This window comes from Lytechinus pictus, chromosome 9, assembly GCF_037042905.1.
Source record: "Lytechinus pictus isolate F3 Inbred chromosome 9, Lp3.0, whole genome shotgun sequence".
Lineage (NCBI taxonomy): Eukaryota > Metazoa > Echinodermata > Echinoidea > Temnopleuroida > Toxopneustidae > Lytechinus > Lytechinus pictus.
In genome coordinates, this window is record NC_087253.1 from 16,687,292 (window position 1) to 16,703,943 (window position 16,652).

The 16,652-nt window shown below is 38.1% G+C and overlaps 1 protein-coding gene across 1 annotated transcript in view; it reads right to left on the bottom strand.

Annotated features, from left to right (window-relative positions):
• Nucleotides 1-14,326, bottom strand: part of LOC129267644 (lutropin-choriogonadotropic hormone receptor-like) — a 43,339-nt gene extending 29,013 nt beyond the window's left edge. Inside the window, exons 1-3 of the mRNA XM_064104366.1 lie at nt 14,322-14,326; nt 13,845-13,916; nt 7,272-7,346 (exon numbers count right to left, since the gene is read on the bottom strand). Of these exons, the coding sequence (XP_063960436.1) occupies nt 7,272-7,346; nt 13,845-13,916; nt 14,322-14,326 (152 nt within the window). The remainder of the gene's footprint in view (nt 1-7,271; nt 7,347-13,844; nt 13,917-14,321) is intronic.
• Between the last annotated feature and the right edge of the window lie 2,326 nt (nt 14,327-16,652).

The window sequence follows — 16,652 nt, forward strand, 5'->3', positions numbered from 1 at the left end:
TATAGAGGTGATGTTGCTCAGTGGGTAAGTCAGCGGACTCTGAACCACAAGGTCCGAGGTTCAAATCCCATCGCAGCACTCGCGTCCTTAGACGAGGAGATTCGGCACAATCAATCCAGATGTTGGAAATTGGTACGTAGAATGAACGAACTCTTTAAATGCTTGAGCTTATAAATTGTTAAGGGCTCTACAAATGTAGCATATTCACCTCCTTCTTCCCCCTCTTCTTCTTTTTATTTGTAGTGATAGTTGTAATGATTATAAATAGCATAATTATTATGTTATACTGTTATCATTATTATTATAATTATTGTTATTATTATTGCAAAAGGCCTACCCATACTTTCAAAGACGTTAAATTTGAGTGTTTTTACCCCCCTCTCCTCTACCGCCACAACAAAATATGCCTACACCGCCCCCAGATCAAATACATTTCTGCCCCAGGTGCTGTCATTCACTAGCGGGCATAATGATCAGGAAAATGATCTGTTCACAACATCATCGAAGAGGAACGTGTCCCATTTGGGTGACATAATTCTAGGTTTGACAGAAAAATCAATACAACTGTAATATATCTAGACATTTGAAACATCTTCATTGCTGAATGACGAGTAGATGAGTTTGTAAGCAGCTGTAAATTCAGTAACATACGTAAGGTAAGAACACTTGTCGAGAATGAACAATGCAATAAACGTCAACACGCTCACTTTCGTTTATTTCTATGTATCAAAATGTTTACTTCTAACGCTAATGATCAACATTGGACATAATGATTTTTCCTTGGGGCAAGGATAAATCTTTGCAATCTTTCGTGCAAGTAATAGAGCGAAGCGAGGTTCAGCTAAATTAGGAAGGATTTGATAGTTTCCTTGTGTTTCTGAATAAAAATTGAATGATGTTGCATCCGTTGTAACTGCATGTTGCACACAGTTTCGATTTTGAGGGGTTTCATAAGTATGCAACCGATGTAAATATTCAAAAGCGCTCTATAATTTTTAAAATATCATTAGAAAGGTTTTGAAAGTGTGTGAGGGGCAGAGCCAGTCCTGTGCCTACCCCCCTCACATCCTTCCATTTACATGTAGCGACATAATCACCAATACTTATGCTATGAACACACAATCATGAGAAAATTTGTTAATTTAAATGAATTACATTCATGGTTTGTTTATAGGCCTATACTGTAGAGAGAGAAACAGAAGAGAGAAGACGGAAAAGATAGGTCTAGAAACGGATAAAGTGGCAAGAGAAGAAGAATAAGAAAGAGAGAGAGAAGGAAACAAACGGGGAGACAGAGGTAAAATACATATGTAGATAGGGAAAGGTTAGTTGGGGAATATCGGTGAAAACGTAAAGGGGAAACATGGACAGAGAGAGAGAGAAGGGTGCCAGAGAAATAAAGGAAGACAATTTGAAGATATCAAAATAAAACAGAATGATAGAACGATTGATACATGGAGACGAGTCGAATAGTCATGGTGGATGAAGAATAGAACGTCATACCACTCTCCTCATCTGATCTGTACCCTCAATCATTATGCTACATGGTCATGTCACATCCCTCGCGCCCTTCCAGAGCGACCCCCAATAAATCAACCGTCGAAACACATGCTAACATCCCTGCCCACAGGACCTATTACAATTTACATCCTATCCCACGGGCCCACTTCGGGATGATATCTCCCCTGTGCGAAGAACCCCTGCGCATGGCCCCGATTCGAGTGAACTTCTCTTGTCTAAAATGCAAAGACAGATATCGCTTTCCCTAAATTGAATATCAGGGCCCCGTCTTACAAAGAGTTACGATTGATCCAATCAATTGTAACTCTTTGGAAATCCATCAGTGTCATAATTTTTTCTACAGGAAATTTGCAAAATGTCATTTGCAAAGAAAGGCAAACACACCAAATTGTCAAGAAAAGAAAAGTACATCATATGTAGACATGCATTTTTGATGTGGGCGTTGCTGGCTTTCCATAGTTGAGGTTGAGCAGATCAATCGCAACCCTTTGTAAGACGAAACCCAGATGCAACGCAATCGAATTTTCTATTGTCTTCTATCGTGGCATTTATAAGATATATTTCCGAAACCGTATACAATGTACCTTTCTTATTTGGTTTCTTTTTCTGCAGGACACACTTTTGAGAATTTGACTCCTTATATGTGTAGATAAAATAGAGAATATTTTCTCCCTGAATCATCATCATCTAGCAGATTAAATACGTTTGTTGTATTAAACATCACCATGATTATAGTCATTTTAGTCAAATCAACAATTAAAAAGAATCCTTTGTGCAAAATTGGGGCAGAGAGCGAGACACATAAACTTCTTTACTGTATAGCGCCCACCCAAAAATGTAACTCATCTCGTTTGATAAAAGAAACATCACAAGTTATACATGTTTAACGAACATTATCCAGAAGTGCTTCTCCACTTAATACACGGCTTTGTGATTTACTATAGTATCCTAGAATGTGTGTGTGTGTGTGTGCGCGCGCACGGGAGTGTGCGTGTGTTTTTGTGTGGGCTTGAGTTTGCGAAGGCATTTATCATTTATGTTTATCTACGTCTGGGACAAACCTTTAATCGAATCTCAAACCCTCTGCATCAATTCGTAATTTCACTCATGCAGCTTTCATTGAAAATGCACGCCACAGCGCACAAAGAAGCAATGCAATAGTGAATTTCAATTATCAAAAAGCAAAATTGTAACTTTTTCAAAAGTCACAACCGTCAGGTAAAAGGGTTTAATATAATTGTCTCTTTATTTACAAAGTGTCCCCGTGATATGGATACAATTTTTGAAGTTACACTCTGAAAAAAAAACCCCAATCTGTTCACATTTGAAGAGATGCCATGTCAGGGGGGGGGGGCGTTTCATAAAGCTATTCGTAAGTTAAGAACGTTTGGTGATCATTTCTTGTGGTAAATAATATTCACCATTAAATGTTAATCGGTGATTATTTAACGAGTAAATAAAGACCAGTCGTTCTTAAATTCGCTCTTAACTTACGGACAGCTTTATAAAACACCTACATGGTAGAAGTTAATAGGCCTATAGTTTTTCTGTAGACATTTTTCTGTAGAAAATTGCCAGATTCTTGTCAAAATGAATTACAATTTCTTTTAAAGAATGACATGACCCTTGTCATTTTGGTACAAAAATATTCATTAATGACAATAATAATAAGTGCCTCTCAGCAGACGATGTTTGGAATCAGTTGTCTCTGCAGTACACATTTCGCTAAAATTTATAAATTCTGATGAAAAAAAACTTAAGGTAAAAGGGTTGAGAGGAGTATGCAAGTGAAATCAATCCAAAATGAAGATCGAGAGCAAAAAGGGGAAGAAAAAAAAAACTAACCGGTTTTTCATAAAACTGTTCGTAAGGTTACGCACGACTTAACGGAAGACTGGAACATGTTCTTAGGACTTGTGATAAGTCAGCTTCATAGGAACATGTCATATCCTAGTATCACAAGAAAGGATACCTGTCGTGCAGAAAGTCATTTATAAGTTACGGACAGCTATTAATATGAAAAACACACCGGCAATTTGTGGAGAATTGTGTACGTGGTCAGGTAAAATAATAACATCACTGATATGACAAGATCGGCTAAAATGGAAATTAAAAAGAGAAAGAAAAATCCCTCCATGTTTCTCATCATTGAACTCCGAACATTGTATTATCTAATGAAGATGTTGAACTGGCGGGGGTATCGGGTTACAGACAAGTATATCGTATCTCGGTTTGTGTGGGTTGTATAAATGATATTTTTCCATCACGGTAAGCCTCTTGTGATGCCTCATCTTTCATTTACCTGTTTTCTTAGCTTTTAAGCACAAGGCATCAAGTTAACCGCACATTATTTTAGCATCATCTTTCCATCGGCCAATTATCATCATCACGACTATTGTCAACAATTTTCTTTATCACGTAACCTTCGCCGTTGATACTTTCAGTTGGTCTACGCCCCCCCCCTCTCTCTCTCTCTCTCCATCTCCTCTATCCCCCTATCTTTATCCTTTTCTGTATGTATGTCTTTCTCCCTCTCTCTGCCTATCTCTTTCTCACTAGTCTTTTAATCTGATCCATCGCCTTTGACTCTTCTCCTCTCTCTTTCGAGATTGTCTTTATTGTCTTTCCCCTTCATTCTTATCATTCCTTTGTTCTTATTCATCTTCCTTATTTCTCTGTCCTAATCAATAATGCACTGTAAAAAACGAAGTGCTAATTTAGCACTTACAGTGCTTGTATAGTGACTGCACTACGAGTGCTGATTTTCAAGTTCAAATTTAAATTAGAAAATCAGCACTCGTAGTCACTATACAAGCACTGCAAGTGCTAAATTAGTACTTCATTTTTACAGTGTGGATGAACTCCATTTCTGTCCGTCTGAAGACCCCTTTCTCATCCCCCTTCTTCTCTCTTAGCCTCTCATCTCATTTCTTTCCCCGAGCAATTTCTGAATGACTCCTCTTCCAGCCCCTCCCCCTCTCTCTTTCTCTCTCTCTCACAGACTTCATCCCCTTCTTTTGGCAGTTCACTCATTCTATGAATATGGAATAGAGACAGAAGTAGGCTGACACCTATTAGACACCTTGAAGGGGCAATCAACGCCCCGACTTTTTGATCCATATAGCAACCAAGGATGTATCAAATTGTAGAGCACGCTCGAAGCACAATTGCATCAGTCATGTCTGTGGTGTCAGAGTGCGTGGATGATCAAGAGCTGAAGTAGATCAGCGTACAAGTCTCCGGGCTTTGAGTCGCAAGGTGCAGGGTTCAAATCCAAACTTAACAGTTATCCCATGCATGTTAATCTTAACTGTTCACTACTTCCATCCTGGTGCTACATAGATTTCCATTTGTATGCGAAAATCAATAGTTGTAATTATCATAGACTTGACTTATGAAGCTAAGAACACAGTGCCTCGTACCAACGAGACATCTATCTATTGTGATATCGTCTTATTTAAATCGGTGTTGAACATGAGCAACATAAAATATATTATCCTCGTTCAAAACAAATTTTGATGACGACAATGATTATGATGATCATAATGATTCGCAGCATCTGTTTAAAACCTTTAGACTTCTCTAAAATGTGTAGGCGTTATCCAACAAAAATTGCTAGTCTTCCTTTAGCTACGTTTTAATGGTTTTGGAGATCTTTTGTTAGGTGGAAGCTCGTCAAAGAGCACGGAGGAACATTATTTGCAACATGTATTTTCGTTGGTGGTTTCGTTTTAAATGTCTTTAATTTGTATTATATTAACCATTGTAACTAAGGGAAATCAATATGAACGATTAAACGAAATCGATACTGCAATACCGTAGCTGTGATAAAGCCAGAGTTAACAACAAGTGGATCGCGACTCACAAGAACTATCGTCAAGCGATTAGTATGATCGCATTTGTACGATATAGATTAATAACCGCCCCCCAGAAAAAAAGTGCTTGAAAATATTCTACAAGAAAGGACAGTTCAAGGTACCAAAAGGTAAATGAAGAAATTAACCATCAATATTCCTTCTCTTCTCGATCGCCACCGTTCATAATAGACATACAAAGATTTTCCGTATTTCCATCATATCGTAAAGATACCGACTATCGATTCTCATACTTGCCCTTCTTCTTTCAATCCATTAATTAGAAAAGAAATCTCACATATATCGTATCTATTTTTTTTAAACACAAGTCTCACTGTCTTCCTCTCCTTTTCAAACTAAACCTGAGCCAAAATTTCACTTGGTCATTTCTTTGTTCCTCCTCGACCATGTCTATACGTGTGAAATTAAGCCAAATCAGGTCGAATCTTTATCGATTGTCCCAAAACTGTTCGTATCCCCAGTAAATTGATGACAGCTAAGAGCAACCCGAGACAAATTAAAATGACTGATGAGTATAACTGTAGAGGGTCAGTATACAAATAGGTTACACGATAACGTTGACAAAGGATATTTTGAGGCGAATCCACCTCCGTCCCGCCACACTCCCATGCGATGCGCAGGGCTGATGATCGAAGACTGTTGTACAAATGCCCTTTACACGGAGAAATACGTTTAAACGTAACGCAAAGAAATCAAGCGCAGGTTCCTGATAACGCGCATGATATTGGTTGAAAGGCAAGTTGCAATTGATTTCGTAGAGTTACGTTCGATCGCCATTCTTCCTGCAACGGGCTCCTCGTCAAACTTTATGGTGTTCGAACTTAATGTTGGATCAGGGTCGGCTGCAATCAGCCTTCAAATGATACATGTTAGCGTTTCACAATAGGCCGTGGACAGGGGTTATGGCAATGGTTGCGTCACTTATGGGTAGGGGTCGTGACATTAAGGGAAGGGATCTCGACGCCTACGAGATTGATTTTCAAAGTAATCCATGCAAAAATAAAGATGAGACGGAAAAATGAGAAGGAAAATTGAAGAATAAGAACACTGAATAATTTGGGTTAAGTCGAAGGTATATCATAATACAGAGTTTTTGCACCACTGCGCATACGCTTTCTGGAACGCAGATAATCTTTTGTCCAAATCCCTTCATGACATAGCAGTCTTTGTCGAATATTGGTGAATCAAAACAGCAGTGTCGTCCTGGGCCCCGTCTTACAAAGAGTTACGATTGATCCGATCAATCGTAATTATGGACGGCCAGCAACGTCACATCTATTATGCATGTTCGTTCAATATGTTTTCTAGATGTTTTATATTAATGAATTCTTTGTTATCTTGACAATTTGGTGTGTTCTCCTTTGTTTACAAAAGACATTGTGCACATTTCCTGTAGATAAAAATTATGACACTGATGGATTTCCATAGAGTTACGGTGATTGGATCAATCGTAACTCTTTGTTAGACGGGGCCCTGGACTCTGTACAAACGCCATATTTGCAATTTTCCGTCAGCTCCGAATCTTAGGACGATCTGCTGTCCCAGTTCACCAATTTCGACAAAGACCTACAAATTGTCTATTGTGATTTGACGGTCATTTTCAATGATTTGCTATGTTTTAGAATCCGTCCCCGTTTCAGTTGCAAACACTCGCTTATACCTCTAAACAAAAAGAACTTGAAGTCGCATTTACATCCAGTTCTGCATGCATCATGGGTGATATGAAATGAATACACAGAGGAAGTTGCAAGCAACTCGAATCCAGTACCTGCAGTTCAAACTTCAAAGCCATGCACCTTTATTTTGATATCCATCAACTATAGCAATACAATCATGCGTGCAAACGCAATCAAAAGAGAAGGCCTGTATACTTACATAGATTTAAGGCTGTGGGACACCAGTCTTAAAGGCTCGGTAGGGAACTCGGTTAAACTGTTAACTTGAAGGATCCTAGGTGAAAAACAAAAACAAGATAAGCAAAGATTATGATGATAATCACTTAAATATTTGTTCATTCAATTCTCAACAATTTTATGTAATGCAAAAAAATAAAATAATATAGTAACAAAAACTCCATATTAAGATCAGTAAAGGGTTCAAGAAAAAATTGTAATAATAGTACACATTTTCAATAAGAATATTGATTAACACATGCATTTAATTCGTATAAGAATAATAATGTAATAATGGTAAAGATCGAAAGTTACGATTTATTCTGTATAAATTTACATTCTAGCAATCACCAAGTTAAGAATCAGATGCATTGGCTCAGCGACGATTCGGTGAGCTGCACGCATCGTCATGAGGCGGTAAAAATGGGACACTAGTCAGGGGCCGCGGAACCAGGGGGGCTGGGGGGGGGCTTCAGCCCCCACCCACTTTTTTCCAAAACCGTGTACAAAAACGTAAAAAAGACCATATGATTGTGAATTTTAGCATGGTCAGCCCCCCCCCCCCCCCCCCACTTTGAAAACCGTTCCGCGGCCCCTGCCGGTGTCGAGTTTAGGAGACGTCTGGGACGCCTCCAAACTCGACAGTTTCTGTTTACACACATTATTTTACACCGATTCTTTCAGTGTGAATACCCCCATTAACTCTGACCGCAAACACGGGTCATTTACACAGTGTACTGTATAGCATTCCATTTTAAGGCAAAGATTGAGTCCGCTACAGTTATTTCGTTGAAAGTAGATGCTAGACTTGTATCACCTGCCAAAACAAAACATGTTGATAGTCATAACAAGGAGATACATGCATAAGGTCGTATGAGACGGGTTTGATGTTGGCAAACCTGTTAATGTTAAGGGTTCCATATATTCGTATTTTTGTTTTTAGTTCAAGCCTGTCTAAAGCTTTGTAAAAGGATCAGCATTGTGAACTCTGCTCGCATATCATCAAACATTACAATATTACCCCAGTGAAGTTGTCGTTCAATGCAGTTTTTTCACCCATCAAAATGTAAAAATTACATTTCCGGCGTTAGGATCTAAATTTGAATCACACGCCCTCTCTCGTGTCTTTTTTTTTGTTACGGGAATGCAATTTTGAATGAATTAACAGGTGATATCTTGCTTCATAATCTTGGACATAGGCAATGTCTGTCAAAATATGTTCCATGTAGTGTCAGAAGAAAAAAAATATATATACAGCAACATATCATTCAATAATTTAAAAACTGGAGTTAGAATAATCGTCACATAATGAATGAAAATGTATTCATGTCAAAATATCTTTGCTACAGAGGCGTCGATCCTGGGGGGGCAGGGGGGGCGATCACCCCACCAATGAAAATATTGGGGGGGGCAAACATATCATTTTGCCCCCCCAATAATTCCGGATATGCATTAAAAAAAAACAAGATTGTAATGTTCAGCAAGCGAGATTGAGATACACAACTCGTTCTTTATTTAAAATCGTGCTCAAAATGTCCGCTTTTCAGATTGGAATATAAAAATTTTCAGCTCGCGCTTCGCGCTCGCATCATTTCTGTAGCAAAAACCCATACTTTTCATGATTAAATTGGTGAATGTAAATGTCCCATTTTCAGTTCTAAGCCTCAAAAGAACTGCTTCAATTTGCAATCATCTTTTCTTGGATATATAGCTTGTTCTTTATCAAAAACGTCCAGTAAACTGTCAGTTTTTCAGATCGAAATATCAAAATTTTCAGCTCGCGCTTCGCGCTCGCATCTATTCTCTTTTAGATACAAATCTTAATCATTGGTACCAAAAATGCTTAGAATATCAAGTTTTCAGCTCAGAATATAAAGAAATTTGAGCTCACTCTCGGCACTCGTACTATCTGTGTAGTGAGATACGTGTCTGTGTCTCATGAGTCATACATATATATAGATATATACATATATATATATATATATATATATGTGTGTGTGTGTGTGTGTGTGTGTGTGTGTGTGTGTGTGTGTGTATATAATATATATATATATATGTATGTGTGTGTGTGTGTGTGTTTTGTACGATCGAGCGCCTTTGGAACGTTAATGATTTCGCCCCCCCCCCCCAATCTGAAAAATGGATCGACGCCCCTGCTTTGCTATGTATAAGTCTATGCGATTTATAGTGATATAGAACAGCAGTGACGCAGTTGGTTTTCTCACAGTCAAACATTGCAAAATAATTTTGCAAAATTTAGGTGCAATATGATAAACTACTTGCTTTATTATTCAGAAATACAAATTAGGCCTATTAATTTATAATGCCACTCTAAGAATTAAGACCAATAAGTTTGGAAGACACTTGAAATCCTTTACCCATTATGTAATTAGCAACTGCATGAATATAATCTGGATTACAATCTGTTCCCCTAACTCCTCACTCTCAATTCCTGTCCGATTTTATATTCCTCGTTCTATCAGTCACCCACTCTCTCCCCCTCTCTATCTTTCTTTATTTCTCATGCTATTCACTGTTAACCTATCTTTCATTTTGCATGCTTAGCTAGTACTCTAATTGTAACTATCCCTTTACTAAGCCATTGATACACAAGCAACATCAATGCGCATGTAAATATCATGTCACGCTTTCCATCTTTGTGATATGAAAAAGAAAACGAATTCATAATACTTCTTATCCCCCTGTATCTGAAGGAGAAATCCACACTGGCTCTCAGGGGCCCATTTCATAAATTGGAAATTTCCAAGTGTTTCTTTGAACGCGATGCTTAGTGGAATCAAACGGTGGTATATTAGAGATTGTCATAACAGAGCATTGGGCTAGGATTATATTTCCGTTCACTTTCGGAAGAAAAGAAAAGAGGGCGAGAATATCCCTCGGAGAAATCACAAAGCGGTTCATCAAGCTTAAGTTTGCATGTCCAAGAGGCCAATTTATTTACCAACGTTTTGCGAAACGCGTTTTCAAAGCGAATAGCCACCCAGATATTATGCAAGTTCGTTGCAGCAAAAGATAAGCAGGTTAGGTCCCCCTTCTTAGAAATCAAAATGTGAAATAGAATAATACCGCAAAACCAATTAGGTATCTTATTTTTGATATAATTACTTTGTTGATAGTTCATTTGTACAATGAAATATTATTGGCTTGTATACCAAGTTGATTTAAGTCTCCTTTCTTAGAAGCCATAACGTAAAATATAATGATCTCGCAAATCCTCAGATAATTAGATAATTTTGTTACAGTTTCCTTTCATAATTACAAGAGTTCAACGGTGAGAAAGTTATCTGTATGTCATTGAAGTCTCCTTTCTTAGAAGTCGGAGAAAGTACTAAAATGACTTTAGCAAATCTTCGACGAAAAACATGACAATGATGGTGATGATGATGATGATGTTTGGGTGATGATGATGATAATCATCATCATCATTATCATGATCATGATGATGATTATCATCATCATCATGATCATGATGATGACGACGATGATGATCATGAAGATTATTATGATGATGATGATGATGACGATGATGATGATGGTAGTGGTAACGATGGTGATGATGATAATGATGATGAAGATGATGGTGGTGATGATGATGGTGATGATGATGATGGTGGTGGTGATGATGATGATGGTGATGATGAAGATGATGGTGGTGATGATGATGGTGGTGATGAAGATGATGATGATGATGGTGGTGGTGGTGGTGATGGTGATATTTATGATGATAGTGATGATGTTGAAGGTGTTGATGGTGGTGACGATGATGATATTGATGGTGAAAACAGGCGTCAGCGCAGAGGTATAACTTATTGTGCTTTTGCTGAGACGCAACAATTAAGTCCCCACCAAAAAAAAAAAGATCGTCTGCGCTGACGCCAATGGTGGTGGAAATGACGGTAATGGTGGTGGCGATGGTGATAATGATAATGAAGGTGATGACGACGACGATGGTGATGATGATGGTGATGATGAAGATCAAGTTAAATGACTAAAAAATAAAAATAACAATAAAAACAACACAAAGACGAGGTGTTCACATCTACTATAGATAAAGGTATCATTTCACCGTTACCTTTGTTTACTTCGCTGTTACAAGCTGGTGAAATGCTTGGATGTGATCGGTGGACAGCAAAAATGTCAGTTAAAAACAACTCGGCAACCCTCCTTGGGACAGCTCTACGGAAACCTTCAAATGATCCACAGATATCACCCCTCATCCCTCCACCTCTTCCCCTCTCCCCTACCCCATTTAAATATTTATACCCACTGCTAGAATATCCTCATCTCCTAGTTTCCTCCTCAGATAGCGTTCTCTTCTGTCTCTCTCCCTTTCTCTCTCTATCATAGTTTTGTTAATTATATCCTCCGTCTTTCTCTTTCTCGTTCAACTTAATTCATATCCCCTCCCCCCCCCCCCCTCTTTCTGTCAATTTCGTCCATTCTCCCTCCCCCTTGGTTTGTCTTTCTCTGTCCCTGTCTCATTATTTCAATTTTCCCAATATCTTGTTTTCTCTTCTTTCTATCTCGCACTCTTTCTCTTTTCTGTTTGCAGTCTCTCTCACACTACCATCCGTCTCTCTCTCTCCCCCTATCAATTTACTCCACCAACACCCTCTCTTCCTCTATCTTAGTCTTTCAAAATGTCATAAACTCCCCTCTCTTTCCCTCTCTCTTTTAGTTATCTGTCTTTTTTGCCCCCTATTTCTCTTCCTCTCTGCAACTGCCGAATAATCCACCTATTTCCCTTTGCTGCCCATACCCATCCTAACATCACCCCTCCACCTCTTTCACATCCCTGTCAATACACTTTCCCATATTTTGATCTCGCTTTCCTAACCCCTTTCTCTTGGCTAATAGCGCCCCTTCCCTTCCGTCTCCCACGAGCTTTCCAGCGCTGAGAGCGCGGCGGCTTAGTGATGAGTGCGACCTTAATCTGTTTTACAACGTGTGAATCTTAGCTTTAGGTAGAATCACTTAATGCATCAGAAGAGGTATTTATGACATCCAACGGCATGTGGTCGTTCACATTATAAATTTAACTTGCTTAGGGGGTGTTGCAAGAAAAATTATTTTACAATTGATTGATCACTTTTAACTGTAGCAAATCAGATTACACTCGTTTACACTTTCATGGAGCAGATTAGCAATTAATCGCAAATTTACAATTAATAGCAAGGCATATGCTTGATTTCAAGAGCGAAAATAGACTTGCAATTGATCGCATGTTTCTTGCAACGCCCCATAAGTCGGATAGTAAATCGCTTACATTCGTTTGTATTGGTATTACCATGGACCTACTAGTAGGTCCATGGTGGTTTGGTTCAAGGTTATTAATTATCATAGCAGGGTATTAATCTGTTTCTAAAAGAGTAATTTTATAACATGAAGGATTCTAAAAAGAAACTTCAGCTGCAAAATCGACATGCAAAATGAGGGGGAAAATAAATATTTTTTTCCACGTGATGGGATGATCGTTTCAAATTTCATAAAGAGGGTTACATTTTTTAATAATATATCTCATCGTTGGTGAATTGTAAATTTTGAAGCAGGCTGAGTACTTTTGGAAAAAATAGTTATGATTACTGACAAGCCAATGAGAATACGATGCAAAATAACAACCCCCTCCCCGATTAATGCAATACCGTTGGATAATACACAACAAACAAAATACTACAGAGTGAAAAATTGAGTCACATAATGAAGAAACAAACAAATAAATACGTTAATGAAATAATGAATAAGAAAATGTATTTGAAGTAACATGTGCAATAGGTGGATGTAAGAATGGTAATTCCTTTAGAAATCGAAGGAACATAAATAAAACGGAAATGAAAATAATGGCAATTACTCTGGCACCCGCGAGACGGAGGCTAAAAGGAAACAAATATATCCTATCAATGAATTCGATACACAGCATGGAAACCTTTAATGAAGTTCAAAAAATAACCCAATCATCATTTAAATCAGACCTAATGAATATATGGGCACATCCATATCTCTTTCATATTTCTCTGGCGATTGTATCCATCAGGGTTTATGAATTTTAAATATTTTTCCTTTTTGATGCTCGTCCCAGGTTAAATATTCATTTGCATTTTAACGACTAAGCAATGCTGTCCCGTTTTCGTTGCTAACATGTTGGACATGGCGAAATTTGGGGCATTGTGGGATCATATCCAATCCGTGTAGTAATTTCCATATGAAGCAGGGAAGCAATGTATAAATAATATACCTGGCCCATTATAACTTTTTGTTATAAATTACAAATTAAAACTAATTTATTGATCGAAATAATCATTAAGTGCCCCCATGACAGATAATATACTATACCTGTTAAAATTTCAGAAGAATGTTTTTAAGTGTAGTATAATTTGATAGTCATACTAGAATCAATATCAATTATTTAAAACATAATAAAGAAAATAAGAAAGACTAAATCTAAGAAATAGTGAATTTGAAACGAAATGCATACAAACCACACTCAGCCAAACAAAAAAACTAGCAGACACAATAATAACCGAAGGTTCATACTTACAAGAGTTGTAAATTATAGAGACCTCTGAATGCGTCTTGATCAATATGTGCGATGCTGTTCCCGATGAGACTTCTAAAAAAGAAACGAAAAGATAGGGAACAAAACCATGTAATTCGTAAACGACTAACTGGTGGGTGTTTCATAAAGCTGTTCGTAAGTTAAGAGCGACTTTAAGAACGACTGGTGATCCTTTCTAGTGGCAAATGGTATATTCATTGGCGATGATTTAGCGCATAAGAACGGTTCGCCAGTCGTTCTTAAAGTCGCTCTTAACTTACGAAGAGCTCTATGAAACGGCCCCGGGTCTCATTTGACTAATCATACATAGTATTCCAATACCTACAGAATGTATTATAGATCGGGTATAATACAACATCAATGTCGATTTATAATTTCTTATAATGCTTAAAAATATTAATTGATGAATGCATGGTACCCTCCGAAAGATCGCAACTTTTCACCCTTAATGAATCTTACCTCATGTGATTATGATGTAAAAAAAAGTATTTTGAAATATGAAATAAAAAAACAAAAAAATAAGAAGGAAACAAAACGAGAGGAAAAAATAAACAAGAGTGTAGGAAGAGGGAATACGTTATGAAACAATAATGAAAACCCCGTTTTATTCTAAATTTGCGAGTCTCCCCACCCCATCCAATCCAAATTAAGAGTTTTATTCCAAAAGGAGCTAAATCCACTTTTGTATTTTTCGGTAAATCAAGGTTGTTGTTTTTTAATTTACCACTTTCCCTTATCCACTGATGTTTTATTTTATATGTTTCATGTAGTGCTACCTTAAATTAATCAAATCACTGTTTTCAAATATCTAGCATATTAAAATTTTCATGGATTTAGCTCCTTTTGGAACAAGACCTTAGTAGAATATCATTTTTTGCCTATTTAAACACGAAACGCATAAATATTGCTCGCAGAGTACAAATCACATCTTTTAAGATGTTTATTTGTTGAACATTACAAAAAGAAAAACAAAAATGATATTTTCTCATCTTTTCTATGGACGGTGACCTTTCAATATCTAATTACAAAAGGAGCTAAATCCAAAAATATCCATAAGATAGTAAAATTGTGTTATTTTCATCAAAATTTGTACAGATGGTGTGAACATGTTTCCACAACCATTTACTTAAAAATTGAATGCATACATTTTTGTAAAGTCTCATAATTAACCAATTTCAAATGACCATAAGGTGAATTTAGCTTCTTTTGGAATAAAACTGTTTTGGATTTAGCTCCTTTTGGAATAAAATTCAAATTTGTTATCAATTATCACCAACCTTCCCAAAAAAAATTCACCTGCGATTCAGTGCATTTGATTCCCACGTCTAAGGGCGACCGCACACCTTACGATTGGTCTGCGACCCGATTTCAGAATAAAATGTAGTAGAATTTGATGCTAAAATTGAGACTTGGAATATCTTACTGTGTAATGTTCTTATCATCGTACGAATACCGATGTTCAAATCTGCGACTATGCTATCATCCTTCTTCTTAGAATAAAAGCGAATTTAATATCTAGTCGTAATGACGTAATAGCAGTCGTATGGTTGGCTACGATTTGAAACTAATTTGGCTTTTACTCCAAATTTAAAGCTTGCAATCTTTCAAAATGGTTATATTAGTATTCTTTCAATTAATTTTAACCTCAAATAAAATGATATGTTCCATTTACATTTTCGGAAAATGAGTAGAATGCGATTTGTTCCAAAATCGGATCGCGAACAGTCGTAATGTGTGCGGTGGCCTTAAAGCCCCTTTCACAATTGACGTACGACCTGTTTACGACCACCTGCAACAGTTTTTTCTTGTTGTTGCACGATCGATCCCTTGGTGTCTTGCGAGCACTCGCAGTCGTTGTAGACGATCGCACAAACTCGAGGTGGTCGGAGGTGATCGTGACTGGTCGCATCTGAACCTTGAACATGTTCAAAATCCAAACGCGATCAAATACGATTGATTCACTCGCAACAGGTCGTACCATCGGTCGGGCAATCATCGTGTGAGTGTTGTTCAACGTTGTACGACTTGGTGCGAGAGGTGGCATAGTCGCATTTAGTCGACTGGAGGTCGTACAACACTTGCACATGTGCTGGAGACCTACAGAGACCAGTCTTGCGACTGGGTGCGATAATATGAGACTGTTGCAAGACCGATCGAAATTACGGCTTACTACATTCCACTACCGTTGCATTCGCATGTATGCGACCGTTCGGCCCCTTTCACAATTGACGTCCGACCAGTTTACGACCGCCTGCAACAGTTTTTTCTTGTTGTTGCACGATCGATCTCTTGGTGTCTTGCGAGCACTCGCAGTCGTTGTAGATGGTCGCACGAACTCGAGGTGGTCGTGACGGGTCACATCTGAACTTTGAACATGTTCAAAATCCGAACGCGATCAAATACGATCGATTCACTCGCATCAGGCCGTACCCGGGGTCGTACCATCGGTCGGGCGATCATCGTGCGAGTGTTGTTCAACGTTGTACGACTTGGTGCGAGAGGTGGCACAACTAAGTAGTCGCATTTACTTGACTGGAGGTCGTGCAACACTTGCACATATGCAAGCGACCTACATGTACAGAGACCTGTCTTGCGACTGGTTGCGATAATAATATGGGCCATAAGACTGTTGCAAGACCGATCGCAACGGCTTACAACATTGCACTACCGTTTCATTCGCATGTATGCGACCGTTCCACTCGCAATCCCTCGTGCAACACTCGCATGTGATCGCACGAGCACAATAAGAGCATATGCGACTTACTCGTGCAACGGGGTTTACTGGTTGTT